Below are 17,373 nucleotides of genomic sequence, written 5' to 3' on the forward strand. Positions count from 1 at the left end.
TGATTCCAAACTGCCCGTTGCCTCGAGTCAGCCGCCTGATGCTCATGAAGGGGAGTCGAGGCGCGATGAGCCGCTCTTCGACCGGGTTCAGATCGCGAAGATGCGCCGGCCGAGGAGGATAACGGTAGTCAAAACTCACGCAGCCCTCCTCTTCGCAGCTTTGTCTTCTCCTTCTTCTTCTTCAGCGGTTCCCCTGCGGGAAGATGACGATGGTGGTTGAACGCGAAGCTATCTCCTGATGGATTGTTCGGTTGCCCAATCCCTAGGGGCATCAGGCCACAATCATCATCAGACGCGCTGCGCACGCCGGCCAAGGGACGCACGACAACCCCCGACTATAATGCATTTCTGCATAAAAGCCAGCAATGACAAGCACAAATACGCGGAATAATGAGGGCATGACGAACGGGCAGTAGCACAGAATGCAGTCACTGATGCAAGCAACTTAGATTTCCTGCACTTTCGTTTAGGCCACGTGCAATAGTATTGAATTTATATACCAGAAACGACTCGCGAACTTCCCTATCATGAGGGGTTCGAAAGCCAGACTCGAGTGTCGTGGCTTTTATATGGGCAAATGAGTGACCCGTGATGTTGGCAAGCTTTGACATTAGAAGGTGGAGAAGGAGTGAGGGAGTATATATATATACACAAAGTAGAAGTACGCTCTTCGGAGACTTTATTTCCAACATTTCAACCTGAGACAGGTCTTCCTCAGGAATGAAATTTTGGTGTCTGTTGGGGCTTATGCCTCGGGTGTCTTGTAATCTCATTGTGATCCCCAATGCTGGTGTTCACGAAGTGCTCGCGTCCTTCCTGTCTTTTCGCTCATGTTTTGCTTTGCTTCTCTTTTTCATTGTTTCCCTGTTTTTCTTTCTTTTTTTCTTTCTTTTTTTTGTTTGCCCCGGAGGCACGGCACATACCGGCGGTCGCCTCTCTCTTCTTGTTTTCATGTTTTTAAAAATTGCCGCGCTCCGCCATATTTTCGTAGATTGGGCCCAGGGGTCCACGCGTGCCGGCGACAGGCCGACTACTAACAGTTAACAAGCCGTCCATTGACCTGGCGCGACACGACGCGACGCCGTGTACAAAGGAAGGCGTAGGCGGGGAAGGGGACGCCTCAAATGGGCTCCCCATTGGCTTTTGTGGGACCCTCCAAAGTCGCGGAGGCTGCCTGCGCTTCAGATACAGTAATGGGCCCCGCTTGCATTCTTGACCATGCCGCTGAAGACGGTCGGTAGTTAATCCTTGTTACCGGTGACGCGCATGTAAACTCACTGCTCGTGGCGGCGTGTGCTTTGTAGTTTTTCCCTCTCGGAGACACCGGATGTTTTTGGGCCTTTCGCCACCCGTGAATTCATCGCATTTCCTGTTATCCCCATACTCGCGTTCATGCAGTGTGTTCCTCCTTGCCTCTTTCTTGCCTCCTCCTTGCCACCTTGTTCCTCCCTCTTCCTTTCCTCTTTTTTTTTTTTTGTGAGGCTCTTTTTTCGCCTGCCTATGGCAGAATAAGCTCTGTATGGTGGTTGCGGTCGTTTGTGTGTTTGTTTCCCAAGTGGCTTGTGTTTCGGGGCGTCGCCCCCACTCTGAGTCCGTACGATTTTACCCAAAGCTTTCATTACTGAGGAACACCTGTCTCAGGTCGAAACGTTGGAAATAAAGTCGCCGAAGAGCGTACTTCTACTTTGTGCGGATTCCTGCAGAAACTAAGGACTCTACTTCACGACTTTATATATATATATATATATATATATATATATATATATATATATATATATACAGGAACAAAGTTTCCTGGACGCCGGTAGAATATACACAAAAATGGTTTCGACCACGGTAAAAAAAGAGAACAGATTTAATAACGTTTCGGCCGAGGGACCGGCCTTCGTCAGATACAGTGATGGCATTGTCGTACAGCTTATATATAACTACAAATCAGCTACAGCAGTCGAATGAGGAAAGGGAAGAAAAGGAAAGAGGCAAACACGAGATACAGGCGCTTGTCTAAGGCATTACATAGACGCTATGGTGCCCAGAATTATCAATAAAGGTTTTCTGCACGATGTGTGTGCTTATACAAAAGCAAGGCTATCTTTACAAGGTTGTCTCTATAAACACCAAGAACAGAGCAACGACCCTTAACAGCGATAACATGAACAATTGCCTATGAATATTCAGTTCAACAGCTGAACTCAGTGTTATAACATTACTGCGTGTTCAGGCAGCTTAATTTCCCCGGACTTTCGCTTAAACCAGATACTAAGGTGTTAAATTTGTAAATTAGGAATGACTCGCGCACTTCTCTATCATGGTGGGTACGAAAACCAGATTGAAGGATGGTGGCTTTGATATGATCAAAGGAATGGCCTGTAACGTTCACGTGTTTGGATAGCGGAAGATGCGGAAGGGAGGTTACATGTGCCCTGTGGTTATTGAAACGCAGTCTAAACGATAGCGCCGTTTGACCAATGTATTGCAGGTTGCAAAGAGAACATTCTAACATATAGATTACGTTTTCCCTGTCACAGCAAAGATCGCTATTTATTTTTAGGCAAAACTTCGAGACTGAACTGGTAACCGATCGGGTAGTAGTCATGTGTGCGCAAACCTTGCAACGGGGCTTGTTGCAAGGATGGCACCCAGATGGAGCCACATGTGTGGTTTTTGATGAAGTTAAAATATCACGAAGGTTTCTAGCTCTGCGGTATACTACTCGTGGCGGTTCGGGAAAAATTTCTTGCAGCCGATCACTCTGCGTGAGAATATTGTAGTGTTTACTTAAAATGTTCCTAATGTTAGGCATTGACGCGTTCTGTCGCCATGTCGCGGCCCTTCAAAGGGCAAACAAAGTAGACTTATCACCGGTTTCTTGGTAAAAGCAATGATTCTCCGTTTAACGGTCTGTTCTAGGTGAACCCACGAAACAAATGCCGGGCCAAGACCGCGTCCTTAGTTACTACACCACCGCCCCGCTCTTCCCATCTGTGCTCATGCGTTGTCTGTATTTTGTTTGTCAGTTCTCTTTCATCCCAGCCGCAGCGGGCCGACAGAAACCTTTGGTCCCGCTCCCTTCCACCACCAGAGCCGTTTTCTCACTAAAACCACCGCCTTTCCTCTTTTTCTTTCTTTTTTTTAATTTAAATCCTCTCCACTCAGCAAGTGCCCTGTTGTTACCCGATTTTTTACGTTCTCTGGCGTATTCCCCTCCTCATGAGGGAGAGCAGGAGAGACTCTCCCTCGCATGCAGTGTGCATAAGGATTCGGTGTTCATTGTGGGATTGTCCCTGAGGAAGGAAGTTCCACTTCCGAAACTGTCGGACTAATTTATAATAAACAAGTTAACCGCAAAGTTGTTCTTATCTTTTACCTGACCGTTTCTTCTGGCCCGTTGCAAAACTCATCGAAATCTTGACCATATATATATATATATATATATATATATATATATATATATATATATATATATACGCACAAAGTAGAAGTACGCTCTTCGGAGACTTTATTTCCAACGTTTCGACCTGAGACAGGTCTTCCTCAGGAATGAAAGCTTTGGGTAAAATCGTACGGACTCAGAGTGGGGGCGACGCCCCGAAACACACGCCACATGGGAAACAAACACACAAACGACCGCAACCACCATACAGAGCGTATTCTGCCATAGGCAGGCGAAAAAAGAGCCTCACAAAAAAAAACAAAGAGGAAAGAAAGAGGGAGGAACAAGGTGGCAAGGAGGAGGCAAGAAAGAGGCAAGGAGGAACACACTGCATGAACGCTCGTATGGGGATAACAGGAAATGCGACGAATTCACGGGTGGCGAAAGGCCCAAAAACATCCGGTGTCTCCGAGAGGGAAAAACTACAAAGCACACGCCGCCACGAGCAGTGAGTTTACATGCGCGTCACCGGTAACAAGGATTAACTACTGACCGTCTTCAGCGGCATGGTCAAGAATGCAAGCGGGGCCAATTACTGTATCTGAAGCGCAGGCAGCCTCCACGACTTTGGGGGGTCCCACAAAAGCCAATGGGGGAGCCCATTTGAGGCGTCCCCTTCCCCGCCTACGCCTTCCTTTGTACACGGCGTCGCGTCGTGTCGCGCCAGGTCAATGCACGGCCTGTTAACTGTTAGTACTCGGCTGTCACCGGCACGCGTGGAGCCCTGGGCCCAATCCACGAAAATACGTCGGAGCGCGGCAATTTAAAAAAAACATGAAAACAAGAAGAGATAGGCGACCGTCGGTATGTGCCATGCCTCTGGGGCAACCAAAGAAAAAGAAAAAAAAAAGAAAAAGAGGGAAACAATGAAAAAGAGAAACAAAGCAAAACATGAGTGGAAAGACAGGAAGGACGCGTGCACTCCGTGAACACCAGCATTGGGGATCACAATGTGATTACACAACACCCGAGGCATAAGCCACAACAGGCACCAAAATAAAATACTTCTTACACGCTCGGTTGGAACTAAAAGCTTCAACATTCCGTTTCACATTTCTCAAGGATGAAATGGGTATGACATATGGTGACATAAACAGGCAATGGGTACCATCTGGTTATTAATTAGGCATGTTATGCTTGCTGAGCGTTGAGACAAGGAAATGAGAGAAAAAATATAAAAATAAAAATAGCGGGGACGGGAAAGGAAGTGTTGGTAGGGGGTCGGGAGCGGACGAGATAATTATAGTGAATTACTGTGGAACATAATGGTAGGTTGTTGGTGTTACAATGTACAACCTTACACCTGGAGCAACAGGCTGCCTGTAAACCTCAGACCGTGCAATTCCCTGCGCGGGAAGGGCCGATAGCAAAAGGACAACAAAACTACAAGGTCTCGTATGTCCCGGGGTCACTATGCTTGAATAGTCATGCAGCGCACGAATTACAGTCATAGTCCGAGGACTCTCATTAAGACCCCCCTTCAGGGTATTAAATTTGTAGATTAGGTAAGACTCACATTGTTCTCGCTCCCTACAGCTAGAAAAACTGCTCTGTAGAAGCGTGACTTTAATGTCATCGAAAGAGTGATTTTGCATCGCTACGTGTCTGGACAAGGGAAGGTTTGGGAGTGCCTTGGTGTGATAGCGGTGATTGTTAAGCCGCATTCGAAAAGGTCCATCCGTCTGTCCTATGTACTGCATATTACATCCGCCACACTCCAATAGGTAAACCAAATTTGACGAGTCACAATCGAATGACCTACGTATAGAATATCGGAAGTCCGAATGTGTGCTAATTGCCACCCTCGCGGTCTGCACGTGTTTACACACCAAACATCTGTTTTTGCCGCATGGTCGGCAGCCTAATTGCTGGGCGTCCCTGTCTTTGGCGTGGACAAGATAGTTCCCTATGCTTTTTGCGCGCCTGTATATTACACCCGGAGGATCACTGAAAATTTTGGAAAGTCGTTCGCTCTGCTGAAGAATGTTGAAGTGCTTTTTTAAAATTTTATTCACGTTCGGTGGGCTACTAGTAAAAGTTAAGACTAAATTAGCGCGGGAATTATTCCCATCATTCACGTGCGACCCCTGTAGCAGTGTGTTACGATTTAAACTTGCCGCTCTAGAAATGGCATCGTCAACAAGGGCCGGCGGGTAACGCTGTTTGACGAGGACGCCCCGCATTCGGCTGGCGTTCGAACGAAAGTCTTCATCCCTGGAGCAAATTCTTCTAAATCTATGTGCCTGGGAATAAGGGATAGCCGTTCTGCAATGGCGTGGGTGGCAGCTGTTGAAGTGCAGGTACTGTTGGCGGTCTGTAGGTTTCCTGTACACACTCGTCTCCAGTGACCCCGCCCGCACATGAACCTGAACGTCCACGAAACTAATTTCGGTGCGAGAGTACTCGTATGTGAATGAGATATTAGGATGAATTGTGTTGAATTCTTCTATAAAGGCAATAAGTCGTTGCTCAGTGTCTGTCCAGATCATGAAAATGTCGTCAAGGAATCGCTTGTACAGTGCAGGTGAACTGTCTGAAGTAGAGAGGAATTTGGTTTCAATATTGTGCATGAATTGTGCATGAATTGTGCATGAATTGTGCATAATTAGGGGACATTTTTGTTCCCATCGCAGTACCACTTGTTTGGAGAAAGTATTTGTTTTCAAATTCAAAACTGTTGAGTTCTAATACGAGACGCGTTAATACCTCAACAACCCTCGGGCTGGGAGAGTCTTCTTCGCGGTGTTCGTTGTACGACTGAATGAGGGCATTGATGCCATCGCTGTGCGGAATGTTGGTATAAAGGGAGGTCACGTCCAATGTTACGAGAAATGCACCGTCCGGCAGAACCATTCCCTCGATTTCTTGGAGAAAATGGTTTGTGTCCCGTAAGTATGATGGAAATTGAGGGGGTATATCGCGAATGAGGTAATCTATATAACCTGAAATTGGCTCTGTGATGGTGCCTATTCCCGATATAATTGGGCGGCCGGGATTTCCAATTTTGTGTAATTTTGGAAGCATGTAAAAGCGGCCAACCACTGGGTGGGCCGATGTTAGTGCCCTGGCAAGTTTTCTATCAATTTCTCGGGCCCCCACAAGTTGCTCCAGCACGTTATTTACATTTTTTTGGTATTCATTAATAGGGGCTGATAGAAGGGGTTTATAGAATTTCCGGTCGCCTAATTGCCAATCCCCTTCTTTGACGTAATCATTCCGGTCGAGAATAACAATCCCCCCTCCCTTGTCAGCTGGTTTGATTACAATGTCCTGTCGGTTACTCAATGCATTGAGAGCATCCTGTTCGTTTTTTGTGATGTTGTGATCACGGTTTCGGCGTGATTCGTATGCTTGGAAAACGTCTCTCTGGACGGCACGAATGTACAAGTCGAGATTTTCCTCCCTTTGTGCACTGGGGGTCCAGTGGTGCTTGGCGACGAAAGAAGGTTTGGCGTTCTCCCCATCACTTCTATCGAAGAAGTACTCTCGTAAACGCAGAGTACGGGCAAAATTATCTAAATCTTTCAGGAGTGTTAATTCTGAGTACTTCCCGTTGCTCGGGCAAAATGTGAGACCCCGGGACAGAACAGATATCTCAGTGGCGCCTAATTTAATCTTCGATAAATTAACGATTTGCCCGCCCCCGTCACCGCATTCAACCCCTAGCGGCGGTTCCCCCGGCATGCTGTCAACACCCTCCTCGCGGTCAACCGCATCCACAAGAGGCAGACACGGTTGTTGTCCGACGCCCCTCGCATATGACCGGCCATGCCCCGGGACGTTATCCCTTTCGAGTTTTTTTAACTTTGTTTTTGAAACCTCGAGGGTTTTTTTGGCCTCAAATAAATTCAGCTCCTCGAGTTCCGGCGCTGAAAGTAAGGCACTTTCCCGGACTCGACATTCCTCTCCCAGAAGTGACGTTAACATTTCATCAGAGTGCTCTATTGTGATCTGGAGTAATTCTAGAGAAGCAGTATTTAGTATTCGATTCCATTTTTCTACGTTCTCATTAGATAGGTTCTTCATTGAAGGAGGCAGTGAAATATGGAGCCCTTTGGGTACAATACCTTCTAGCTTATATGTTTGAAGGGTACGAACATGAAGGTCATGGCGTACGCGCTTGTCTATAATTTTCCTGACTTTTAAGAATTCTTTGGATTTTAAGGTTACGGCACCTGAGCAAGAGGAAGTCGGCTTGGGCTCGGGGCCAACACGTCAATCACTCTGCACTCGGCGGGCCGATCCAGGACATTTCCTAAGGTTGTACCTTGGAGCTGGAGTTTTGACAGCGTCATCACTGTCCCCCGTGGAAAGTGTGTGCAGCGCTGCGCGATCTTGCGGTGCTATCCTTGATAGGGGTTGCTGCGGTGTTGTCTGGGGGGTGCTCGTTGTGGGTAACTTGGGAGACGTGCGTCCATTTCCCCGTCGGAGCTCTGCGGTGGGGCCAGGGCTGGAACACCTTCGTCGTCGGAGGCGTAGGAAGGGTGACTCGGGTCCTGGGGGCGACCGATAGGGAGCGACCGTCAGTGCACCAGTCTCCCCGAGCGGGTAGTGTTCGGCTAAAGCGGAGGCTGACCTTCTGAGTGGCGTCAATCCCCCAGTGGGTATATGTCCCCGTAGCGACACAGCGGCAGCTCCATCGACAGTTCTTCGGCGCGAAACCTGCGCGCGGACGCCAGACCTCGTTTGGACTCTGAAATGGCCAGACCTCGTTGGTGCCTCTTGCAAGACCTGCCAATAAACCCCATTATATTTTGGTGGAGGTTCTAGCCTTCACGCGATCCCCAGCCTGGAACTACAAAGAAAGCGAGTGCTCCCGCCCCTGCATCGAGAAATCGACGACGAAATGGCGTCGCCACAGCAGGCACCCATCGTGTGCTCTGGGTCTCTTCGCCAACGCGACCCCGCCTTTTTCAATGGCAACGACGACGCCGATGCCGAGGATTGGCTGTCTGCCTACGAAAGGGTGAGCGCCCACAACCGATGGGATGACGGCATGAAGCTGAACAACGTCGAGTTTTCCCTGACCGAGCTCGCAAACACGTGGTTTCATAACCACAAACCGCGCATGAAAACCTGGCCTGAATTCACGACCGAGTTTATTAAGGCGTTCGGTCGCCCCGCTGTGCGCAAGCTTCTCTCTTAACAGCGGCTTCGCGTGCGAGCACAGCGAGACAACGAGGGCTACACCAGTTACATTGAGGACGTCGTGGACCTCTGCAAGCGGGTGGATCCTGCGATGCCTGAGTCCGACAAGATCAGGCACATCCTCAAGGGCATCGAGGATTATGCATTTCAGATGCTCCTGGGCAAGAACCCGCAGACTGTTGACGAAGTCTTCAATTGGTGTCTCAGCTATGACGAGCTGCGTAAACAGCGTGTTGTTACTCGACAACGCACACTGCCCAACGAAGACGTTTTACGAGGGTCACTGTCGTCATTGGCCGTACCTTCCGACCTTTCTCCTCTCGCCGCACATCGACGCGTTCGTGCGTGCAGAAGTTTCGCGGCAGCTGGCCCTGCTTCCTAGCGCTCGAGAGGCTGCCTTTCCGCTGCCCCCGACTGTGCGGCGAGTGATTCAAGAACAGGTCGCCGAGGCACTTCCCTCAGCCTGCCAACCGCCACATGTGCCTGTATCCGTGGCTTCACCCTTGACCTCACACTTAGCGTCAGCAGTGGCACCGCCCTTTTCAACTATTGCCGCAGCGCGTCTCGCTTGCCCAGTACCATCGACCCTAACGGTACCCATGGCTGCGCCTCTCGCTTCACCGGCTGCGATGAATTACGCTTCAGTCGTACGACAACTGGAGCCAGGCGCCTTTCAGGAATATCACTACACGGCACCCCAGCGGGCGACACGGTATTCTCGACCGGCACCTCAACAGCTCAATCATTGGCGCACACCAGACAACCGCCCGATCTGTTACGCATGCTGCATGCCCGGGCACGTGGCGCGGATGTGCCGTCGGCGGCCACCACTTGATCGTGATGTCCACCCTGTATCGGCCTACGGATCTCAGCCGTATTTCGCCCCCGGTAATTCAGGACCGACACCGAGCTCCTGTACTAGTGAGCCACCACCATTTTCGAGCCGTCGCCCTTCTTCCCCGCGTCGCCGCTCCGTGTCGCCCATGCGCCCCCGACAAAATCCGGTAGCCGAGGGAAACTGACGGCTGCAGTTCCCGAGACAAGAACTTAACCAACGTCAAAATGCCGAAGTCCTCTTATCTCTCCCGCTAACGTTATAGATGTGACTGTGGAAGGTGTCGCCGCACTCGCGCTTGTTGATACGGGAGCTGCAGTGTCAGTGTTAAGTGAACGTATCGGCCGCTCGTTGCGTAAAGTCACAACACCTCTAGCTGGACTTACTCTTCGGACTGCAAGTGCGCAAGAGGTTAAGCCGCTAGCCTTGTGCACCGCCCATGTCCTCATCCAATGCATCACTTACGTCACCGAGTTTGTTGTGCTCCCGTCATGTTCTCACAATATCATTCTTGGGTGGGACTTTCTATCCCGTCATCACGCCATAATCGATGGCGCTCGAGCGCAAGTTGAACTTCTACCGTTGTGGGAGCCGCCGCAGAACGAACTGTCGATCAAGTTGCTGGTTTCCGAAGATACCGATATTTCCCCGAGCTGCTCCGTGATTGTTCCTATTTCTTGCAATGTCGCTGCGGACACAACAGTGATTTTAACACCGTCGAGTTTATTTCTCTGGCGCAAGTTTCTCCCCTTACCCTCCGCTGTCCTCGATGTTCGCTCCGGCTCAAGCTTAATGGTGGTCTGCAACGCATCCTCTTGCCCGACAACACTGTTCGACGGGGAATGTCTGGGATTTGTGGAAGCTGTTGATTCCTCACATGTAGAAGCCGTGCCCACCGAGCCGTCGTTCTTCCCTGTGAGTGCACTTAGCCCCTAGTGTACGGCAAGTCCTGACGTGTTCCTACAATCTATCAACAAAGACCTCACCTCGGCCCAACGCGACCAGCTCATCAACCTTCTACAACGTTTTCGGGAATCGTTCGATTGCCAGCAGGCCACCTTTGGACGCACGTCGAATGTCGCCCACGGAATTGACACCGGCTCCCACGCGCCACTACGGCAGCGGCCATATCGCGTGTCACCTGCGGAGCGCCGCGTGATCGACGAGCAAGTGGCAGATATGCTTGCGCGAAACGTAATTCGGCCCTCTACCAGCCCGTGGGCCTCCCCCGTGGTACTGGTAACTAAGAAAGACGGGTCGATCCGGTTCTGCGTAGATTACCGTCGCCTGAACAACATTACACGCAAGGACGTCTACCCGCTACCTCGTATCGACGATGCTCTTGACTGCTTACAGGGGGTCGAATTCTTCTCCTCACTAGATTTGCGGTCAGGCTACTGGCAAGTGCCCATGGCCGATGCCGATCGCTCAAAAACGGCGTTCATTACACCCGAAGGGCTTTACAAATTCAATGTGATGCCTTTCGGGCTTTGTAATGCGCCAGCTACCTTCGAGCGAATGATGGACAATGTTTTACGGGGCCTCAAGTGGAAAACATGTATGTGTTATCTCGATGACATTGTCGTGTTTTCGCCCGATTTCCACACGCACCTTGAGCGCCTTGAACAAGTGTTGACGTGCCTTGTTTCGGCTGGCTTGCAACTAAACTTGAAAAAGTGTCGCCTTGCTGCTCAGAGGCTAACAATCTTGGGCCACGTTGTTTCTAAAGACGGCATACTTCCGGGCCCGGAAAAGCTTCGTGCAGTGGCAGAGTTTCCAAAACCGACCACTCCGAAAGACCTTCGAAGCTTTATTGGCCTCTGCGCCTATTTTCGGCGATTCGTTCGAAACTTTGCCACCATTATCGCCCCTTTGACACAGCTCCTCAACGGAAGCACAGAAATTACCGACTGGTCTCCTGCTTGTGAAAAGGCATCTGTGGCTATGCGAAGCCTGTTGACGTCGCCACCCATACTACGCCATTTTGATCCGCTTGCACCCACTGAAGTTCACACGGACACCAGTGGTGTCGATCTAGGTGCCGTTCTCGCTCAGCGTAAAGCAGGCTTCCATGAATACGTTGTTGCATACGCCAGTCGCACCCTGACTAAGGCGGAGCGGAACTATTCCGTCACCGAGAAGGAATGTCTGGCTATTGTTCGGGCTATCGTCAAATTTTGTCCCTATCTTTACGGTCGTCCATTCCACGTTGTCACGGATCACCACGCTCTATGCTGGCTGTCCTCACTGAAAGACCCTTCCGGTAGGCTCGGACGTTGGGCTCTTCGACTTCAAGAGTACGACATCCGAGTCATATACCGGTCCGGACGCAAACACAGTGATGCCGATGCCCTGTCTCGGTCACCCGTCGTGTCCGACACTGGTTGCCTGTCCACAACAGACTCCGCGGTGGCGTCACTAGCTATATAAGATATGGCCTCAGAACAGCGTAAGGACCCGCCGCGGTGGCTCAGTGGCTAAGGCGTTGCGCTGCTGAGCACGAGGTCGCGGGCTCGATTCCCGGCCGCGGCGGCCGCTTTTCTGATGGAGGCGAAAAGCAAAAACGCCCGTGTGTACGAGATTTCGGCGCACGTTAAAGATCCCCAGGTGGTCAAAATTAATCCGGAGCCCTCCACTACGGCGCGCCTCATCGCCTTCGTTGAGTCGGCGCGTTAAACCCCACAATCGATCAATCAGAACAGCGTAAGGATCCGTGGATTGCCGCAATCTTGCAATACCTGTCGAGTCCATCAACAGTTCCAGCATCCCGGGCAACGCGCCGCCAGGCTTCACACTGCGCCATACGTGAGGACCTGCTCTACCGCCGGAACTACTCATCTGAAGGCAGGAAGTGGCTACTCGTCATTCCTGGTCATTTGCGTTCCGAATTTTGCTCTTACCACCACGCTGACGCACAGTGCGCCCACGCTTGAGTGCTGAAAACGTATCAGCGGCTCCGTTTGCGCTACTACTGGCGGGGGATGTACACATTTGTGATCAAGTACATCCACTCGTGCACAGAGTGCCAGGGTCGTAAGTGCCCCCCTCAACATCCCACGGGAGCATTGCAGTCACTACCGTGTCCAGCACGACCTTTTGACCGTGTTGGAATAGATATTTCGGGTCCACGTCCCAGCACGGCCGCAGGCAATCGTTGGATTATTGTGGCAGTTGATCACTTGACACGGTACGCGGAAGCAGCTGCACTGTCCACTGCCACTGCTCGCGATGTCGCATCCTTCCTTCTTCAACGTTTTATTCTGCGGCACGGAGCGCCCAGGGAGCTGTTGAGCGACCGGAGACGATTCTTCTTGTCCGAAGTCGTGGAGGCGCTGCTCACTGAATGCCGCGTTGTTCACAGGAAGACTACATCCTGCCACCCCCAAACCAACGGGATGACAGAACGTTTTAACCGTACACTGGGCGACATGCTGTCGATGTATGTTTCTCGTGACCATTCGAACTGGGACTTAGTTCTTCCTTTCGTCACGTACGCGTATAATACGGCCACGCAGTCAACCACCGGCTTCTCACCATTCTTTCTGCTGTACGGGCGTGAACCTTCCTGCCTACTTGACACCATCCTTCCTTACCGCCCTGACATCTCGGAATGTGTTCCAGTCTCGGAAATCACCAAGCGAGCCGAAGAGTGCCGCCAACTGGCACGCTCCTTCACGGCAGCAGACCAAGGACGTCAGCAGTATCGCCACGACGACAGTAGTGGAACGCCAACTTACGCTGCTGGCTCCCTTGTATGGCTACGGACACCGTCTACGGCCCCAGGGCTTTCAAGCAAACTTCAGACGAAATACGAGGGTCCCTACCGAGTCGTCGAAAAAACGTCTCCCGTCAATTACATCGTCGAGCCGGTCACTCCTAGTACCGATCGTCGCTTCCGTGGCCGCGAGACGGTTCACGTTCAGCGTCTCAAGCCCTATTACGACCCGCTCATCGTCGCATCGCCCTGAGTCGCCAAGGATGGCTCCTTCTGTCCCCGGGGGTGATTGTAACAAAGATAGTGAGCGACCGTCAGAGCACCAGTCTCCCCGAGCGGGTATGTCTTCGGCTAAAGCGGAGGCTGACCTTCTGAGTGGCGTCAATCCCCCAGTGGGTATATGTCCCCGTAGCGACCCAGCAGTAGCTCCAGCGACAGTGCTTCGGCGCGAGACCGGCGCGCGGACGCCAGACCTCGTATGGACTCTGAAACGGCCAGACCTCGTTGGTGCCTCTTACAAGACCTGCCAATAAACCCCATTAAAATATAAATATATATATATATATATATATATATATATATATATATATATATATATATATATATATACAAGAATTAATGTTTTAATGTTTCTTGGACACCGGCAAATATGAAGAAAAAGAAAGACACACGTCGAAAGAGGAATACCCTTCCTCTTTCTACGTGTGTCTTTCTTTTTCTATATATACATATTTATATATATATATACTGTGTTTTTACTTTAGCCTGTAATATACGCGTCTGTATGTGTAAATATTTGTGCCTTTTTGTGCATCTGTACTTGTATTCGCATGAAGTAAGCCTGCTGATTCACACGTTACTTGCACGCACAATATGTACGCCAACCTTCTATGCTCTCGAATGAGAGTGACAGTATTGTAAATAAATAAATAAATAGGTAAATATCACATAAATATAAAAATACCCCGTGACGGCATTTCGGCCCGTATCATAAAGCAGTGCCCTTGAACAGGCTGCCTCTGAAAACGCCCGTGTGTTCGATATTTATGCGCACGTCAACCCGGAGACGGCGCGCCTCATCGCCTGTGAAGTGTCGGCGCGTTAAAGCCCAGAATCAATCGAGTGAGACAAAATGAAATAAAGAAAGGAAATAAGAAATCGCGACCGAGTTTGTGCCTCATCTGCCACGCGCGCCCCGGAAAACTTGCAGTTGCTGCTCCTTCCACGTATGCCATTATCAAGGTGATGCGCTGTCATTTCGGGCGTGCGACAGGCAAAGCAGCTTCTTTCAATCAGCTTATTTGAGGGCGCTCGTTTGTGGTTCGAGCGGGAGCGCCGTCACGTGGTATTTTTCATAATTGGCGGTTTTTTTTTCACGCAGAATAAATGGCTACGCAAATAGTTAGTCGCTGAAAATTATGATAATGACTGAAACGTTTAACGCCCCGACGCAACGCAGGCGCTGAGGAGCGCCGTAGTGGATGGCTCTGGATTAATTTTGACCACCTGGGGATGTTTAACGTGCGCCGAAATCTCGTACACACGGGCATCCTTGCTTTTCACCTCCATCAGAAAAGCGGCCGCCGCGGCCGGGAATCGAACGCGTGACTTGTGCTCAGCAGCGCAACGCCTTAGCCACTGAGCCACCGCGGCGGGTTCGTCGCTGAAAATACCGCACTTAAATGCCTCTCGTAAGTACCTACAAGTGCCTCATTGACACTTCAATGATTAGTACAGTACTTCTCGACTAGGATAAACAATTGCAATTAATGAATTATTATTAACGAAAAAATTACTGGCCGCTACTCCACTATACTGAAACCATTATGCGCTAGGTTTTCTTTGAGTAACGCCATTGCTCTTTTTAAAAATATTGGTGCATGATAGCTGGCACAGCCTCTATCAGTGGCATTTGCAATGCTATTTTACTTTTTGCAATAGCAGATAAAAAATCCGCGCGCGTCAAAAGCAATGTTCCGTGCGAAAAATATAAAAGCGCTCATGCCCGAGCCTAGACCTCGTGGCGGCATTCAAAGAAGTCCAACAGTGACGAAAGTTCTAGTCGATGGCTCTCGAGAAGTGGAACGCTGAAGAAGCGCATTGGCTTGAGCAAGTTCTCACTGTTTCTATCGTGGGAGCAGCGAGACAGAAGGGGAATACGCGAGAGGCGGGCGGGGAAGCGGCATTTTCGTTTCGTCTTTCGAAGGCACCTGCAGCCAAGTCAGCAGATACGGGGCCCATTTTTCTTTAGTTATTTGTTTTCTCTCTATAACGACGGCCATGCTACCACTCACGCTGACGCCGACGACGATGACCACCACGGTCATTTTTCGCGCTTTATGAAGCATCTAAGCTTAAAGCATGGTCACGACGCAGGTACGCTTCGGAAACCTGTCATTCGGCACCTTAAGCCCCGCGGCTCAACAAATGACGAATTACAGCAGCCACTTGACCAATTAGACAGCATTAGTAAATAAAACAACGTAAACTTTATCGCCCCGAGCTTGACGGCATAAACTGACTGGTGGAATTTTTTCATCGATCGTTTTCGTCAGCTATTAGTGATTTTCGTTTTAAACTAAACCATATTTTGCACACGCTATCGCCGAAACGTACAAACTTTACTAGTATGGGTGACGGCCATATCAGCCTATTTGAGGCAAATGTTTATTATACGCTGTTTATACAGTTCATGAACGGACGCCGCCTCGAATCAATGATAACTATACCCACCCGAAGTAATATTGAAGGTCAGGATACAGAAATTGATTCACACATTGTGCAACGTCCTAGTTGCTCCCTCATATCACGTCATCGAAGTTTGATTAACTGATCATTATTAATTAATTCAATATCATTATTTATTCTCCAAACGCAAAGTGAATGTTCGGGAGAGCAGTGTTAAAAGAAGGAAGAGTTGTCACAGCTGCATTTGCTAACCAAATCGCTGGTTAAAATTGGTGACCGCTTATGGTTCCTGGGCACCGTTGGGTCCGTGTGTTAGGCTCTCAGCTCAATGAGGGAACGAAGCGATAGAAGGCTCGTCAATGAACGAGGAGGAGGGGGAAAGTCCCTACGTGAACCGTTTGGCACGTACTTGTGTCGAAAGCCGAGAGTAAGGCCGTGAGCCTCACCCAAAATCCAGCGACGTCCATGGACATCAGTGCGAAGAACGTGCCACACCCGAACAGTCCACAGCAACGGCGACCGAAGCACACAAAGCAGTCGGCACTGAGCCGCAGTCCGCAGCCATGCCTGCGTTTCGTCACAAGCCCTCACTCCAGCTGGACTCGGTGGCAGTGTCTTGCGGCATGATCGTGGCCACGAGCGTGCCCTCCTATCACTCCCGCACGGTCACCGGGCTTCCGAGGGTTTCCATTGGCCTTGCTTGGACGCCAACGTCAAGCCCAAGCTACCCCAAGTGGCACAGGCGCTGGAGATAGCACATTGCAGGCGATTAGCACGCTTACGCTCAATCAGCCTCCTCTGCAGGCATCCGACGTGAGGCTGGTGTACTTCATTGCCACTGCAATAGATTTACCTAGAGCAAGCATCCCCACTTCTCACACGACTCGCAGTCATACCAGTTGAGAATTTCTTCTTGGAGCACTGAATAAACTTCTCTTCACCAGCCTTTAGGTTCCAGCTGGACGGGAGCTCCCTCTTGGTCTACCGGTGTCGAACGATCTTCAGGCACACCTCGCGACCATCCGGATAATCCCACTCCGAAAACGCGCGCTTACCCAACCAGAATGCAATGCGTCTTCACATCGCTCTTCCGGCGCAGAGAGAGGGGCCCGGGAACACGAACAGGCGATGATCGCCGCGTCGTTGTCTTATAAGATGGCACATGGCAGACGGTGCAACAGACGAGGATGCTGAAGACCGAAGCACGGCTGGTCGCGTGAACCACGAGAAGTACGGATCACACACTCGCTGCAGCGACTTCCGCTCTTCGCCCGCGGAGCAATAACCAACGCGAAGAAACGTAAGAAGTTCGATGAGGTCGCCACGGGCGATTTTACCAGTTCTCAGCGACAAAGGCGACATCAACTGCGCATCGCTGCGGATGGCTCCTCAAGCAGCAATAGTCCGCTTTGCCCCAGCTGGACGCGGGTGCAACTTGATGCGCGTTCTCACTCGCACTCTATCACTCCGGAGCACAGCGAAGACCCCAAACAGGAAGGGCGGTGCGGGTGCACGCAGCGCGGCTGAAGGGGGCTGCACGACGCGGTGAGCAAT

General features: G+C 50.5%; 1 protein-coding gene across 4 annotated transcripts in view; it reads right to left on the reverse strand.

Moving 5' to 3' along the window:
* LOC144172915 (pancreatic triacylglycerol lipase-like) overlaps positions 1 to 17,373 on the reverse strand; it is a 356,275-nt gene extending 338,902 nt beyond the window's left edge. For all 4 annotated transcript variants that reach the window (XR_013323130.1, XM_077701504.1, XM_077701503.1 and 1 more), the window contains exon 1: positions 16,229 to 17,373. Coding sequence is in view for 3 of the 4 variants with exons in the window: in XM_077701504.1 (XP_077557630.1) it covers positions 16,229 to 16,292 (64 nt within the window). In the remaining variant the exon portion in view is untranslated. The remainder of the gene's footprint in view (positions 1 to 16,228) is intronic.

This window comes from Haemaphysalis longicornis, unplaced genomic scaffold (genome assembly GCF_048455015.1).
Source record: "Haemaphysalis longicornis isolate Haplotype H1 unplaced genomic scaffold, Haemaphysalis longicornis Haplotype H1 scaffold_27, whole genome shotgun sequence".
Taxonomy (NCBI): domain Eukaryota; kingdom Metazoa; phylum Arthropoda; class Arachnida; order Ixodida; family Ixodidae; genus Haemaphysalis; species Haemaphysalis longicornis.